A 15416-nucleotide genomic window follows, 5' to 3' on the forward strand; every position below is an offset into this window, starting at 1 on the left:
ATAATTTATCACTGTAACCATTTTCAGTGACATTAAGCACATCCACAAAGTTGTGCGAGCATCCCCACCACCCACCTCCAGGACTCCTTCATCCCCCAAACTGAAGCTCCAAACCCACTCAGCAAATTTCTCAAGTTTTATATGTCTCTCTTCTCTCCCCCTCTCTGATTCCCAGCCCATGGAAATGCTCTTGAGTTCATGACTAAAAGGAGAGATCTGTCATCATCAATGCAGTGGAGATAGGAAATAGCCAAGCCAGAGACCGGGCTCCTGTCCCCACTCTTCCTGTGAACATTTTGTTGAAAAACTCTGTGGTGATTTTGGCTCTTCTTCTATTTCTTTGTCGCTAACAGTGAGAACAATCTTCAGGAAGATCTCTTCGACCAGATCTTGGCTGGGAAGCTCGAATTTCCAGCCCCCTACTGGGATAATATCACAGACTCGGCAAAGGTACCGCCCAGGCCTGTTTCTGTGGGTGCATGGCCTCCAGGCACCCTCACGCCACCTGGAGCTCGTGGTCCTGAGCTCCAGGTCTGCCTTGACTTTGCATAGTGGTCCTTCTGTAAGTTCATTCCCTAGTGTAGTCTCTGAAACTCTTAACCAAATTCTGAACGCGAGATTGGCTGTCTTCCCAGTGTGCCCCTGCCATTCCCGTAAACATTTGTTTTGTTTTTTTTTTTCATTTATTCAAGAAATATGTATTAGACACCCATCAGAATATAGGAATGGCCTCGTGAGGTGTTCTGAGTTGCCCAAAGGAGTACGATGATCATGAGCAGAACTCCTTGGGGAGAACTTCCTGGTTTAACAGACTCAGGCGAGCCTCTCTGCGTAGCTGTGCCTGCAGCGTTGCTGTGGGGGCACTAGGAGTGTAGGTGATAATGGCTTTTCAGTTCAGATGGCTGAGCAGCTGTGTGGGCTGTTCTTTGAAGTACTTGGTGCAAACTCCGATTTCTGTATTTATGCTGGAATTACCCACCCCACCCTTGTCTCCTCTCCGGTCTTCTTGATTTCTTTGCAGGAATTAATCAGTCAGATGCTTCAGGTCAACGTTGAAGCCCGGTGTACCGCAGGAGAGGTCCTGAGTCACCCCTGGGTGTCAGTAAGTACCCACATTCCCGGGGAATGAACGCTGCGTGCTGTGGTCGTGGGTTTTGCACAGGCCATGTTCTGCCCGAGTTCCATGGTCTCCTGCGTAGCATGAAGGCAGCTCTCAGGCAGGAAGCAGTTGGCACCAGGATCATGGAGCTTTCAGACCTGGGCACATCACTGACCCTTTCTGGGCCTCCGTTTGCCCCCCTCCAAATGGAAGGGGTTGGCTGGATGCTGTCCAAGGAGTCTCTCAGCTTCTGCCTTCTGTCGTTCCGGGGTCGGAGGGTTTCCAGAGTTTTCCCAGCGATGAGCTTGTTTCAGACCCTGATCCCTCTGCCTTCGTGGCACGTGGCCCTGGAGACCTGCGGTGGGTGGAGAGGTGAGACACAGGCCCCCCCAGAGCCGGGTGGGCAGTGTCCTCCTGACTCGAGTTCCTCTGGGCTTGGGCGGTGCCTCTGGGTTCAGGGCGCACCCAGTCCTGTGACAGGAACCTCGGGAGTGCCTGCCCTTCTCTCGTTCCTGGAGGCTCCAGGACAGCGGGGTTCATTTACTCCGTCAAGGACTTGTGCCGACTGGGGGGTCCCTGGTGCTCCTCTGCTACCTCCACTGTCCCTTGTGGCCTGACATTTAGGTTCTACCACCCTAGCTCCTGCTGAGAGACGTGGCTCTTGGACCAAGTAGCTGAGATGCCACGTTATTTTATGAACAATGGAGACTAACAACGAACTGAATTCTTGATGAAAATAATAAACTGTTCGTTAATTTTGATGTACTAAATGACATGGCATTTGTGCTGTGGGAGGAAGGGTCTCAGAACCCTGAAGAACATGCCCCTTGGGCCACCAGGGACCTGCTCTCTAGACCTCAGGAGCTGGGTGAAGGCGGGGCGGGTCTCTCTGAGGGCCTGGGCCTGCTGAATAGCAGGAATCACTTGTAATGGGTCACTGCTCCCCTGGCCTCGTGGCTCAGGTGGGCCCGTCAGGAGGGGAAGGTGGGGGTGGGGTGGGGGTGCGTGTCTGCTCAAAAACAGACGAGTTAGCCGTGAAAACCAAAACTACTGTTTTTGCTCCTTCGCCGCAGGACGATGCCTCCCAGGAGAATAATATGCACGCCGAAGTCACAGGTAAACTAAAACAGCACTTTACTAACGCGCTCCCCAAACACAACAGCACCACGACCGGGGTCTCCGTGATCGTGGTAAGTGGACCGCACAGCCCTGCCTCTGGGGAGCTGCTGTATCTGGCCTGACTGCACAGCCAGCATTGAAGCTTCTCGAGCAAAGAGCCAAGAGCTTCCCCCACATGGAAGCTGGCGCCTTCCATGTTCCCCTTTCCACTTCAAGATTGGCTTGGCATGGGGCGGGCCCCCATCTGGCTGACGCCCAGGCCTCAGGCCCCACCCCCGCTGTCCCGGGTGGACATTGCGCAGGTACCAGGGAGGCCAGACTGCCAGGCCCTGGCGCCGAGGGGAGCCCCGGCCTCTTCCAGGCCCCTGCTTCCCTGTGCTCTCTGCCCTGCAGCGGGACTCCCAAGCCTGGCTGGGCCCTCCGGCACGAGGCAGTGGCCCCCTGCCTCCTCAGGGCTTCCAAACTAGATTTTCTGAGGTATGGATTATTATTTGGGACTCGGGATGAGAAACAGCCAAAGTTAAACAAATGCCACTTTAAAAATTAGAATTTTGTTTGGCTTTTAAAAGTACAGAACAATGTAAAATAAATTCATTTTTTCAGGGTTGGTAGAATGTTATGAGAAGGCAGTGACTAGCTGCCCTAGTTTCTCAGACCTTCCTTCTTCCGAAATGTCTTCAAGGCCGCTCACCTAAATCCACATACACAACAAATGTAGTAAGTGAAGTAATCGTAAAGTAAGTCCAGCAAAAGGAAAATGAGAGCAGGACAGAAACCATGGAGCCGGAACTGTGCTCAGCACCCCAAGCCGGGCCGTCCAGACCACAGCCCTGGCCACGCTGGGGCCACCAAGCCAGCTCCGAGTGTCCCCACACCTGCTCCCGGAGCCCGGGTGCGCCCTGCACCCTGATCTCTGCTCTGCCCACACCCCTCGCCGGCTCTTGGAGCAGGCCGGGGAGTAACCTGGGGTGCCGTCCAAATCAGGCTCTCTAGGGAATGGCTGCCCGCGTCGGTGGCATCTTGGCCACACCTGACGACATGGGGTCTCAGCGGCACCTAAGGCCACCGGTGGTCTGCATAGCTCTGTCATTCTTACCTCAGGCCTCTCACCTGGAGAGGTTCGGTTTGTTTCCCACCCAACTACAGGGGAAGCATTGCTTCTTCTCGTGCTCCATTGTAGTCTAGGAACCTAAGGATAGCCAGACAGAAGTTGGAGGACCCCTCTCCCGTCCCCCGACCTTGTGTCTGAAATACGTCTGTTGAGTATCCACCCCCTTCTTAGCCTCCGCTGGCCTGACAGTCTCCTCTGTCCCCCAGGGCAGGCCGCGTGTATCCGGCAGCCCTTTGACCCGCAGCTTCCCAACTCCTGCCCCAGACCGCGCCTGCAAACAGGATCTTTTGACCCGTTTCAGGACTTCTGCGGGGAGCGGGGGGGCTCCGTGCCAAAATATGGGAAGGCCTCTTCAGTCGTGGTTTTCCTGGCGTTTTAGCAGCGTTCTGCTGCAAGCCTGAGCAAGTTTAGCTGCTCAGAAGCACAGCCCAGTTAGACACTTTGCAAAGAACTGTCCTGAGTGAGCCGATGGCATGAGTGCGTGTCCAGGGGTCCCGTCCCAACGGGCAGGATGGCGCATGGGCGGTCTTGCCATGCGCTTCAAGGTTAGGCAGCCTCTGGGAGATTTTAGAAAAGTATCAGTCGGCACACATGACGGGTAATGAAAAGTCTGAAGAGGGACTCGTTAGAATGAAAATTGAATAAGTATGTTAATTAAGCTTCATAGTCTCCTAGAGGAAGAACCTCAACAGAGGTGCACCCAGAGCTGATCAGAGAGCCCCAACCCCTGGCCTGGGACACCCATTGACTTAGGGCCCAGGTAGGAGTCGCTGGCCTACAGCCCGAGGAGGCCCTGGAATGATCCAGCCCTTCTGCCTCGTGGTCCAGTCTGGGCTCCGCTCTGGAAAATGACGTTCAGACCCCATCAGACCAAACCTACAGTCTCGTGGTTGGCAAATGGCATTTTTTTCCCATTTGTTGATGGAGTTCCAGAGCCATGTGTTAAAACTCCAGACCTTGAACTGGATGTTTCTAGGAATGAACAGCTTGTTGTTTGTAATTCCAGTGGTGATGGAAAATGTGTGCTCACATGTATGTGTGGCTGTCATTTTGAGCATGTTGGCAGGGCTCCATCCTGGCCCTGTGCTCCTACACAGCTCTGCAGTTGTCAGCTCTGAGGAACTGCTGAGTCATGCTGCCACGTTCAGTACCTGCAGGAAACGTCAGGAAGGCTTGTCTCTGGAGGCACTAATTCTCCATGGCCAAAAGCCGGCCTGTGAATTCTGGCTTGTCCCCAAAAGCAGGAGTGAGAAGGCCTCTGCAGGCACTCTGTGCTACACTCCCCCCCCCCCCCCTTGGGCCTGATCTGGAACACGGTTTTGTGGGGGCAACTCGCGACACTTCCATGTCATTATCATCCTTTTCATCATGACTGTGTGTCTGTCTGTCCCGCCCTTGGGAACAGTTTTAGATGACACTTCCTGGTATATATATGTTCTCATAACTGGAGTATGTGAGGCTCATAGTAGTGGAAATAGTGCATCAAAGCCTGAGGTGGAATCCTCAGATGACTGTTACGTGACCTACAGACAGAACCTTCCCAGCCACTGTCCCCCTGAGTGTCCTCTGCGCCTTAGCTCCCCAACGTTGACACCTGAGGCTCCAGGGGAAAATGAAAGGATAGGAATTGTCCATAACGGTGAAAGACAGTGCAGCTGATACTGTTGTCTGCGTTTTATTTGACAGTTTGATTTGACAGTTTGAGAGACAACTTCTGAGTTTCACTCTTTCCCCAGTTGAGACTCTGGGGACTCCTGAAGCAGAATTCTGGTATTCACCACGCTGTGCTTTGGCAGAGCAACTCCTAATTCTCAGCCCCTGAAATCCGCATGCTTGTCTCGGACGGCTGACACCAGCGTCCCGCTCTTAGCTTCTGATCGGTGCGGATCTCCTGCACCTGCTGACACCCTTCTCGCCAGCCGAGCGCGCGCTTGGAAAGCTCTCCCAGCTTGCCACACCGCCTTTCCCCGCAGACTGAAAGCTGGCGAGCGCTCAGAAAGAGGGCTCCACTAGATCTCTTGATAAATGCTGTCCTTCCCTTCGGTGAAAAAGCATCTTTTTGTGAGTGACAGCGTAAGACGGGAACCTTTGTGAAGGCTTTTGTTCTCTCTCCAAGAACATTCCCAAAGATGTGTGTTTATCAGTGAGACGGTGTAAAGTCGGCTAGCCTTCGGGATAAGAGAAGAGAATTATATTGGATAAGATTTCGGTTTGAGACAGGCCCACGGTTTTGGGTTGCACTTGCATTTCTCGGACTTGCCCTTAACATAGAGAGGAAAGGACAGGGCATTGCGGAGCAGGCTTGCCAGCTGTCCCCGCAGGCTCCTCCCAGCCCCGGGGGCTAGGCGGCGCCATCTTGTGGCAGAAAAGGGAATGATAAGAACCCTGGTTACCCTTGAATCTTGACGTGAGAAGCCATAAATGCAAACGGTGTGCTTTCCTAGGCCAGGGGGATCATGCTACTTTCGGGGGGAAATCTGGGAATGACTCGGGCTTAATTTAAGATAGACGAAACTGTTTCAATCGTGTTGCTTCTGTTTAAAGTAAGTCTAGTTTCTGTCCCTGCTTCTCTCGCCCCTTCTCCTGCCTCTCCCGCCTCTCCTGCCTCTCCCGCCGTCTGCATTTGCTCCCCTCTGACTAGGTCCAAGGCAATGGTATGTACTAACGGCACTGCGATGCTTTGTTCTGCTGCACACACGCTCTCCCTACGGGAAGAGAAAAGGAGAAATAACTGGTGGTTTCTTCTACCCAGGAGAAGTTTGTGGTAGAAAAAACGAGGCTGCCCTCCCTCTGCATGTCGGTGTTCTCACAGAGGGGCGCTGGGCCTGCTCTCATTCTCGGGGCTTGGAAGCTTTTCACGGTTCCCCCTGCTCCAGGTCATTGAAAGTGTCTTAGAAATTATCAGATGTTCACCTTGACCTTGGAAGGGCCAGTAGCAAGCACCTATTTGACTGTCCACACCAAGTGCCTTAAAGGCAGCCACCCACACGTCTATTTTAGAAAGCCTGTTGTTTATTCAGATTTTCTCAAGACTCGTTCATCTTCTCAGTCGGAGTACTGAAAGAATTGGTGATACATTCCCCCTGCCCCGGGGTAGTTACACTGCAAAATGCCTTCTGACGGGTTGTGCCTTTTCGCTAAAGGTGCCTGAGAGCTGGCGGGTCTCATTGGACAAACAGGAAATACTCAAAGTGAGGCAGAAGAGGAGAAACGTCTCCCCTCCCGGTCTAGGGTCAGAAAGGAAGGCAATTTCTTACATTCCTGTCTGTTTCTGTGATGAGCTGAGCAGACTAGAAGCATCAGGCAGTGGGGGGAGGGGCTTGTGAGGTCAAGAAGAGAAGGCAAGGGGACCGTGGAGGGTCTAGAATGGGTGACGTTGCACCACGAGACCCCAGGCTTCTGCGGATTATGCAGCCACATGGACGGTCAGGGGGTCACTTATGAATACTTATGTGACATAGGAGTAACACTCCCGTCTGTGATGGAGAACTTTCTTGAGAAAAGTTCACCGTCAAAACCCGAGCATCCTCGTAGGGCCTGCTCATTGAAGCAGGATTCTTTGGGGCTCCAGGGCTGAGTCTGGCAAGAAGCGCTTAGGACTCCGGTGCAGCTCAGAGCTGAGAGTCCGCTGGGGCTGCTCCCCAGGCCGCTGACGCAGAGCTAGGGGCCGGCCCGCTGCGGCCATGCCGGGGTGCCCCCCCCCCCCCCCCCCCGCTCTGCTCTGAGGCCGCTGCTGGCAGAGAGGCTAGAGGTTATTTCTCCTCTTCTGTTTCTGAGTCCCGTGCATGCTCTGTTGTGCGCCCTGTTGTGCTGGCTGCGTCCTGGGCCCCCGCCAGGCTCACCTGTCCCCTCTGTTGGTTTCTCCTCAGAATACGGCTCTAGATAAGGAGGGGCAGATCTTCTGCGGCAAGCACTGTCAGGACAGCGGCCGACCCTGGATGGAGCCCACCTCTCCAGTTCCTCCCCCCACCGAGGAGCGCTCTGCGTCCAGGGCGGCAGCCCCGGCCCCGGCCCCTCCGGAATCTCCCGCGTCCCCCTGCCCTCCCGCTGCCACGGGCTGTGAGCGGGCGGGGACCTGGCGCCGCCACCGTGACTGATGTCGGCACACAGGCCAGAGCCTTGGCTGTCGGTCCCCAGGCTGCCTCGGTTCATGCTCTGGGGGTGTCACATGCAGTGCCAGCTTTGGTGACAGATATTCAGAGCGGCTTGTTTTAAATTATCCTAGTTTTAGTTCAATGAACATTTTACAGCATCACCAGGAGAATGTGCAACCTTTTTTCCAGCATTTAATGCATTTTTATAGAAACACTGGATGAGCCAAGGCCTCCCCCTTCCTTGCGGAAACTCGGGGTGCTCCTTTTTTCTTACAAGAACTTAGAGCTGCACTTGCCCCTCGGTGGTGTCCTGTGGGGCCCTCCTCCGCGGACGGGGTTGGAGGACTGGCTTCCAACGGAAGAAACGAGCCCGTAGGAGACAATCTGGTCGTCGGACCCCAATCCCACGCAGTCTTCCTGAATTGCTTCCAGGGGCCACCACGCAGCGCGGGGTGTAGGGCTCACTTCAGACAGCACTGGATATTTATTTGTACACAGACTCGGGGCAGGGTCACTTTCTTCCCCAGACACTGGGTGTCTTCCCCCCCGCTTCCCACACGTGAGTTTAAAAATGCTAACGAAGTCGTCCTTTGGGCTTTTTACTGCAAGGCACCGGCGGCTCAGCGGGCCGGCCCTGGCAGAGCGGGGTGACCGAGGCGCCCCGAGCGGCCCCTGCCCCTCTTCCTCACCTGCTGCGCGTCGGAGCCGGGGAGACAGCCGCCCAGCAGATGGCCGGCACAGGCAGGACTGGGCCCCGGTGCTCCGCAGACCCCTCCGGCGTCCACCTCTGGAAGGCTGCTGGCAGTTTTTCCTGTTCGCCACCACCGGGCTCTTTTTAATAATGATCGTACATAATAGTGTATTTGTTTCACCTGCTCATCTTCTGAGCGGTGGGCCCTGTAGTTCCCTTGCATTGTTAGATTTTTGCCCCCCCCCCCCCCCAGTGTACCCAACTGCAAATAAACTCTTCCTTCCTGAGAACAAGTCGTCGGGCGGGCCGAGGTTTCTGTGTCGTTTTGCAAAGGACGCGTGATCAAAGGGGCATGTGACCTGGTTTCGGCAGGTGCCGATGTCTGTTTCTGTGATGCCTCAGGGCTGAGAGGGGGATGAGAGAGTGATGCTTGGGGGGCTGTGTCTGGGTCAAAGTTTATTTGATTACAGGCCCAGAAACTCCTGCAACAAGAGCTCAACAGGGATCACTGACGTGTGACAGAGGAATCTGGTGGAACCAACGGGAGGAAGGTGAGGCTATAGGAAACGAGGAGTCAGGGTCGGTGTTCCCTTGTCTGTCTGCGTCTGTCTGTCTCTGCCCCACACCACCCCTGCCCTCTGAGATGGTGCGGTCTTCTGGTCTCTGCTTTTGGAGCATTTTGGCTCTTGTTTTCTGTTCTCTGGTAACGTCTGCTTGCCTGTAGCTCTGGTCACAGGCACTCACCTGTCCCCAGCTCCTCAAGGCTGTACAGCCCCGGGCTGGGGGCCATCTGCCTGGGCTCCGGATCTCTTACTTGAGTTGCTGTGTGGCTGAGATGCTTATGCAATGATTCGTCTCTGGGCTGGTGCTGACCCTGCACCTAAAGGCTGGTTGCAAAATACGGACGGGCTTCCTGGTCCACAGCTGCAGCAATTTAGCTTCCAGACGAGGGCAGTTTCAGAAAGCTGTGATGGGCCGCTCTAGAATATTCTGCTTCTCTCTCTCCTTCCTGGGAGGCCAAAGGCCAGATTTGTCATGGCTTCCAACGGAAATACTTTTGTTAATGGGAGGGAGGACATAATGTGAAAGGGGAGGTGGTGCAGAGGGGTGTTGGAACAAGACCTCTGGCAATGACTGGAACCTGAAACCTGACCCTGTTCCTTCAACTGTGAGGTCTAAAGACAGTTGCTAAAAACGTAAGAAAAGTGGCCAGAGCAGTGCCAGTCAGTGGTGACAGGATGAAGGAGCACCTTCTTTGTGGGGCCTGCTGCCACTCTCTGTGCCGAAGTCGGATGACCTGGGATGGGGGGTGGGGGCGGGGGTGGGGTGGCCTCGAGAAAGGAAGTAGCACAAACCAGGTGTCGCAGGACCTCGCAGTGGCCTGGCAGTTCTTACAGAATTATCTGTATCCTACAGACACCTAGAACGGTGCGTGGTGTGGGCAGAGCTGACCAAGAAGTTAGGTGACATAAGCCAGGTCATAGAATTGGCGGGACACAGAGCCACGATGCTGTTTCAGGTTTTCCCGATGCTAGAGCCTGTGGTGTTTGGAGGTCCCCGTCATCCAGGGGCAAATCAAGGTCATCTGAATAACGATGCTAAATGACATAGACATGTGGGCTTCATGCATTTCATTTAGTGAACAGGTATTGATTGCTTCTCCTGTTCTCAGGATGCACATTTAATGCAGATACTTAATTGCCAGGTTCTTCTACTCCTGCACAGTGAATGGCATGTACTTGTTTTATGTTCACTGCTTTACTTGAGCAGGTGATCAGCATCTAAAGAGATTGACCTTGGAATAGGGGTAGAAAAGGGGAGCAGTGACCTGCTGAAGCCGTCGCGTGCAGCCTGCTCGGCCCAGCAGTTGGGCCAAGAGTCAGTGAGTGTGTCTCTCTTTCTTCATGAAGGCTGCTGTGATGTGGAATGTATGGGACATATGCATTGAAAGCATTTGGCAAACCTTTCCCAGAATATTTTTGGGGTTGCACTGATATGTGAATTCGGGGATTATGAAGACAGTTCAGAGCAGATGAACTGTATTCAAAGGAAGACTGTGGACTGACAGAGGGACAGATTTCTAGAGGAGTTCGCTGGCCCACAGACATACAATGTGAGCCATTTTCTGGTACCAGATTTTTTTAAAATGTGAAGAGGAACAGGTGAAAAAAAATTTTATGTATATTATGTTGTTACAGTTGTCCCAATTTTTTCCCCCTTTGCTCCCCTCTGCCCAGTACCCACCTTCCCTCCAGCAATCCCAGCCCCCTTAGTTCATGTCCATGGGTCATGCATATAAGTTCTTTGGCTTCACCCTTTCCTATATTATTCTTAAGTTTCCCCTGTCTATTTTGTACCAACCAATTATGCTTCTTAATCCCTGCACCATTTCCCCATTTCTCCCCCTCCCCCCTCCCAGCTGATAACCCTCCAAATGATCCTATATCTATGATTCTGTTCCTATTCTGGTTTGCTTAGTTGGATTTTGTTTTTATTTTTTAGATTCAGTTGTTGACAGTTGTGAGTTTGTTGTCATTTTAGTGTTCACAGTTTTGATCTTTTTCTTAAATAAGTCCCTTTAACATTTCATATAATAATGACTTGGTGATAATGAACTCTTTTAGCTTTACCTTGTCTGGGAAGCACTTCATCTACCCTTCTATTCTAAGCGATAGCTTTGCTTGGTTGTAGGGCCTTGCTTTTCATCACATTGAATACTTCTTGCCAGTCTGTTCTTGCCTGCAAAGTTTCTTTTGAGAAGTCAGCTGACAGTCTTATGGGCACCCCTTTGTAGGTAACTCTTTGCTTTTCTCTTGCTGCTTTTAAGATTCTCTCTTTATCTTGAAACTTTGGCATTTTAATTATGATGTGTTTTGGTGTGGTCCCCTCTGGGTTCAGCTTGCCCAGGACTCTCCGCTTCCTGGACTTGTATGTATATTTTCTTCGCCAGATTTGGGAAGTTTTCTAGCACCCCTATGATTTGAATGTTGGCACGTTTAAAGTTGTCCCAGAGGTTCCTAAGCCTCTCCTCGTTTTCTTCAATTCTTGTTTCCTCATTCTGTACTAGTTGACTTTTTTTCTTCCTTATGTTCCAAATCATTGATGTGAACCCCGGTTTCCTTCCCTTCACCATTGGTTTTGTGTGGATTTTCCTTCGTTTCACTTAGCATAGCCTTCACTTCTTCCCTTATGCGTTTGCCGTACTCAAGCATATCTGTCAAGCCTGTGAGCATCTTTATCACTAGCGTTTTGAATTCTGTGTCTGTTAGGTTGGCTATTGCCTTGTCACTTAGTTCTCCCACTGGAACCTTGATCCGTTCCCCCTTTTGGGCCATACTTCTCTGTCTCCTCATCTTGACAGGCTCCTGTGTTTGTTTGCCTTGTGTCTTAGGTAGAGTTGTTTCACCTGTTAGGTTGTAAGGGGCAGAGCCTTAGGGATTCGTCAGTACAGGCTGATCTGTTTCACCACGTTGCGGCGCTGTATGTGGGGGAGGGGCCTGAGAGGGAACAATGTCAATCGCTCAGCACCTGCCCCCTTTCCAGGCACTTCTCTCACTTTCATATGGGACTGGTGCCTCTCTAGCTGTTGCCCTGTCTGTCGTTCCCAGAGTGGGTGGGTCTGCAGATGTTCTAGGACCACGGGGGCCCTTTAAACAAGCGGACTCTGCTGAGAGATCGGCAGTCTCTGCCTCCGCCCCAACCCCCACTGGTTTACACAGTCAGAAGCAATGAGGCTTGATTTTCCCTGGTGCTGGGACAGTGAGCTGCACAGTCTTGTCAAGAGCTGGGAACGCTCCCCAGGTGTCCCTCCTGACTTTTTAAAACATGTGACTGTGCTTTCTGTCAGCCTGCCACCGCTGCCACCACCACACCGCGTCCTCTCCACCCAGGCTCCCCCCTACCTGTCTGGATGAGTATTTCTTCTTTATATCTTTGTTTGCTGGACTTCCATGCAGCTCTATTTTCCATGCAACTTCTGGTTGTCTCTAGTTTTGAGGTAGCTGTATTCCTTCTTAGTTGTGGAGGGAGACCCAGTGTGTCTGTCCAGGCCTCCATCTTGGCCGGAAGTGGAACAGGTGAAATTAATGATACAGCATATTTTATTTAATGCAGTATTTCTAAATATATCCAAAGTATTATTTCAACATGTAATCTATTAAAATAAATCATTGGGTTATGTTACATTTTCCGAACTCAAGTCTGTGGAATCAGCGTGTGTGGGCTTTCAGGTCTACCACAGTGTGGACTGGGCACGTGGCCGCACGTGGCTCCAGGCCCGCTCTGCAGAGGCCACAGCCTCATCTTCATTCTTACTCGTTTCGTTTTTGGCCCCTGACGTGTGAACGGTGATGTAGAAAGTGTGTTTCTCCGTTAAGTGGGCCGAACTGATCTAAAATGACCTCAGCAGCTTCAAACACTGGTGCAAACCCGGGGTGTGAGATCCAAGTGTGACATCAGTCACAGAAGGGCCCGAGGCCTTGGTGGGCATGGCTGCCTGTGGACCACCCCGGGGTGGAGGATTTCAGTGATCGCTGCTTCCGTGGGTGCCAGCAGAGCTGCTTGATGCGGCAGCACCTTACGCCGTGCCGTGGGGAGTAGTGCGTGCAGACTGTGGGCAGTGCACGCCGGCCCTCCTGGGTATGAGCCGTGCCGTGCGGCCAAAGCAGCCGTCCCCGGGGGCAGCCGAGTGGTGAGGGGTTTGGAGCCCTGGCAGCCGAAGACTGGTAAGGTGTGTATTAGGGGAGACTAGAGGCACGTCTGCCAGGTGTCTTCTGCTATGAAAGAGCTGTTCTATCGTAGGAGTGCAGGCTTCTCTTAGTGGCTCTGCATGGTGGCCCGAGGTCAGTAGGTAAGCGTCACGAAGGGTCAGGGGTGAGTACGAAGTCGGAGGAAGATTCTCATTGCAGGGCAGTCCAGTGATGGAATTAGCTACTTTTTAAAGGAGTGAGCGTCTAGTTCCTGGAAATGCCTGGATGCTAAATAATCAGCACCACAGACGTTTCCAGTTTCCAGTGTATTCCATCCAGGCTCAGCCCCGAGAGCTGCTCGTATTCCCGGTCATTAAATGCGGATACTCGGAAGGGTCCGGAGCTCACCCAGACTTGCTGGGGCTGGGCCTGGCTTCTCCATGCTCCCGGGGCAGCTGTCCTTATGCCTGGGCTCTCCCTCTAGGTGGTCACAGGTGCTTCAGAGGGATCGTTTGTGTCATAAGGTGGAGGTGGGTCAGGGCGAGGGACACACCTGGCCAAGTGGTAGAAAACTGAAGAGACTAAGGGGTTAACAGAGCGGGGAGAATAAGGAGTCTCTCCCGAGGGAGGCTGAGGTGGACAGCTTTGGTCAGTTAGCCCTGCCCAGTGGATCTGAGGGGCTATCTGATGATCAGACTGCGGCCCTGAACTCAAGGGTGGTTAGCTGGGGGGAGGAGTTGCCACCACGGGATGGCCGAGGGGAGGAAAGGGTTTCCTTGGTACAGTAACAGCCATTTGCGGCTGCCATCACCCTTCCCAAACACAAGCCCTTTCATTGGGAGCCGCGCTGGGCACCACAGCCCTCCGGTGTAGCTGGGATGGTTTCAGCCTGGCTGGCAAGCTGGGCGAGTTGTGAGCATCAGGCACCTATCTGTGCCAAGGCTGAAGCTGGATCTGGAGAATGTCCCTCCAGTTATCCAAGTCCAAAGCTGCTTCCTGCCAGGTCTGAGGCAGTAACTACCTTTCCAGCTCCCCTCAAATCTTGGTTTTGGCAGGAAAAATATTCCTGAACTTGAGACAGAAAGATAATTTATGTTTCTGGCATAGGACTGCTGAGGTCTCAGCCTTCATAGGCACGTTCGTAGATTGCCTTCTCCCACTGCCAGAGCGCCCGGCTGTCTTGGGAAGACAGCTTGCCCAGAGGCCAAAGCACCCTGGTTTCATTAGAGAGAAAAATGTGATGTCCCTTGGTGGGAGCAAATCTGCATTTCCGGTTCACAGCAGCCAGGGCTGGCAGCGATGTGTCAGTGTCACTAACAGTGGCCTCGAGCTTTTTAAATAGTGATCTTGTGACTTTGGGGAACCCAGGAAATGCATCATGGACTACACTTTTCAAATCTAAGAAAACCCAAAAGATATTTCTCCTACTCATCTGAGAGGAAATAGAATTTTTTTAAATTTATTTTTTACTTATTTTCTTGATTTTCTATTTATGGTCTTGTCCTTCCTTTTTAGTTAGAACAGTTTGAAACGTCCCAGCTTCCCTACAATGATGACTTGTGAAGCCTGCAGGATGAACATTATTATACTTTGTGTGACAAGAATGGGATGTTGCACGCTGGGCTGGCTGCTCTCCTTGGTGAAGCAGTGAACTTCCCTTCCCCAGTGGGGGAGGCAGCAGTAGCCACGTGGAGGCACCGGGTATGTGCTGATACACGTGGGTTATGCAGGTTTCGAGAGTTAAGCCATGTCCCCTCCGGTCTGTGTTTGTGAACACACTTTGGCCTAATGTGATATCACATAGTGATGTGAGGCTCCGGGGCCGGTCGCTACTCCAGGATCCTTCCAACTATTTAAAGACGCTCTGCTTCTTGATGCAGCGAGACCTGGACTGTCAGTCTGCTGTGTTCCTTGGCAGAGGTGGAGAGTAGGCGGGGCTGACGCGAATGATGGACCCAGCCAGGCCCATGGTTTGCGTGGCTTGCTCTTGAAATCACAGCCAGTAAAAACGCATTGACAATACCTCGTGAGACCGTCTCCCTCAAATTCCTGTCTTGGTAGATCAGTTACATTGTCTGCTGTTTTAACTCAGCTATGTTTGCTGCAAAGGGCGCAAAGTGGACATGTGATCTGGCTGCATGCGGGATTTCCCAGCCCCTCCTATGAGCTTGACCGCACGACCGCTGCCATCTCGCTGGCCCTCTGACAGCGAGGTGGGGGAGGACGCATGGCACCAGGTGCTTGTGGTCAGGCCCCTGGCCCTCTGGCTCTGCTCTTGGAGCTGAATGGAAAGGGGCAGCCCCGAGGTCAGGAACTTCCAGCTCCCACACCAGACACTTTGATTCTTGTCTTGTCCTGTATGCTAAGAAATAAGAGCTGAAGCGTGATGTTTTTTCAAGGGGCACAATGGTTCCTTTCTTAAAAAGTGTATTTTATTTATTATTCTGTTACAACTGTTCCAATTTTTCCCCCTTTGCCTCCCTCTGCCTGGTACACCCTTCCCTCCAGCAATCCCTCCCCCCGCTTAGTTCATGTCCATGGGTTGTCATGTAAGTTCTTTGGCTTCTCCCTTTCCTATACTATTCTTAACATCCCCCTGTCTATTTTGTTCCTA

At 52.5% G+C, this 15416-nt stretch overlaps 1 protein-coding gene across 2 annotated transcripts in view; it reads left to right on the forward strand.

Moving 5' to 3' along the window:
* Window positions 1-8372, forward strand: part of DCLK2 (doublecortin like kinase 2) — a 121885-nt gene extending 113513 nt beyond the window's left edge. For both annotated transcript variants that reach the window (XM_090287876.1, XM_090287877.1), the window contains 4 exons: window positions 354-450; window positions 1022-1102; window positions 2173-2289; window positions 7199-8372. In XM_090287876.1, the coding sequence (XP_090144002.1) occupies window positions 354-450; window positions 1022-1102; window positions 2173-2289; window positions 7199-7426 (523 nt within the window). In that variant the 3' untranslated portion in view covers window positions 7427-8372. The remainder of the gene's footprint in view (window positions 1-353; window positions 451-1021; window positions 1103-2172; window positions 2290-7198) is intronic.
* The last annotated feature ends 7044 nt before the right edge of the window (window positions 8373-15416 follow it).

Source organism: Furipterus horrens, unplaced genomic scaffold (genome assembly GCF_987537825.1).
Source record: "Furipterus horrens unplaced genomic scaffold, mFurHor1.1.pri manual_scaffold_10, whole genome shotgun sequence".
NCBI classification, from domain to species: Eukaryota; Metazoa; Chordata; class Mammalia; order Chiroptera; family Furipteridae; genus Furipterus; species Furipterus horrens.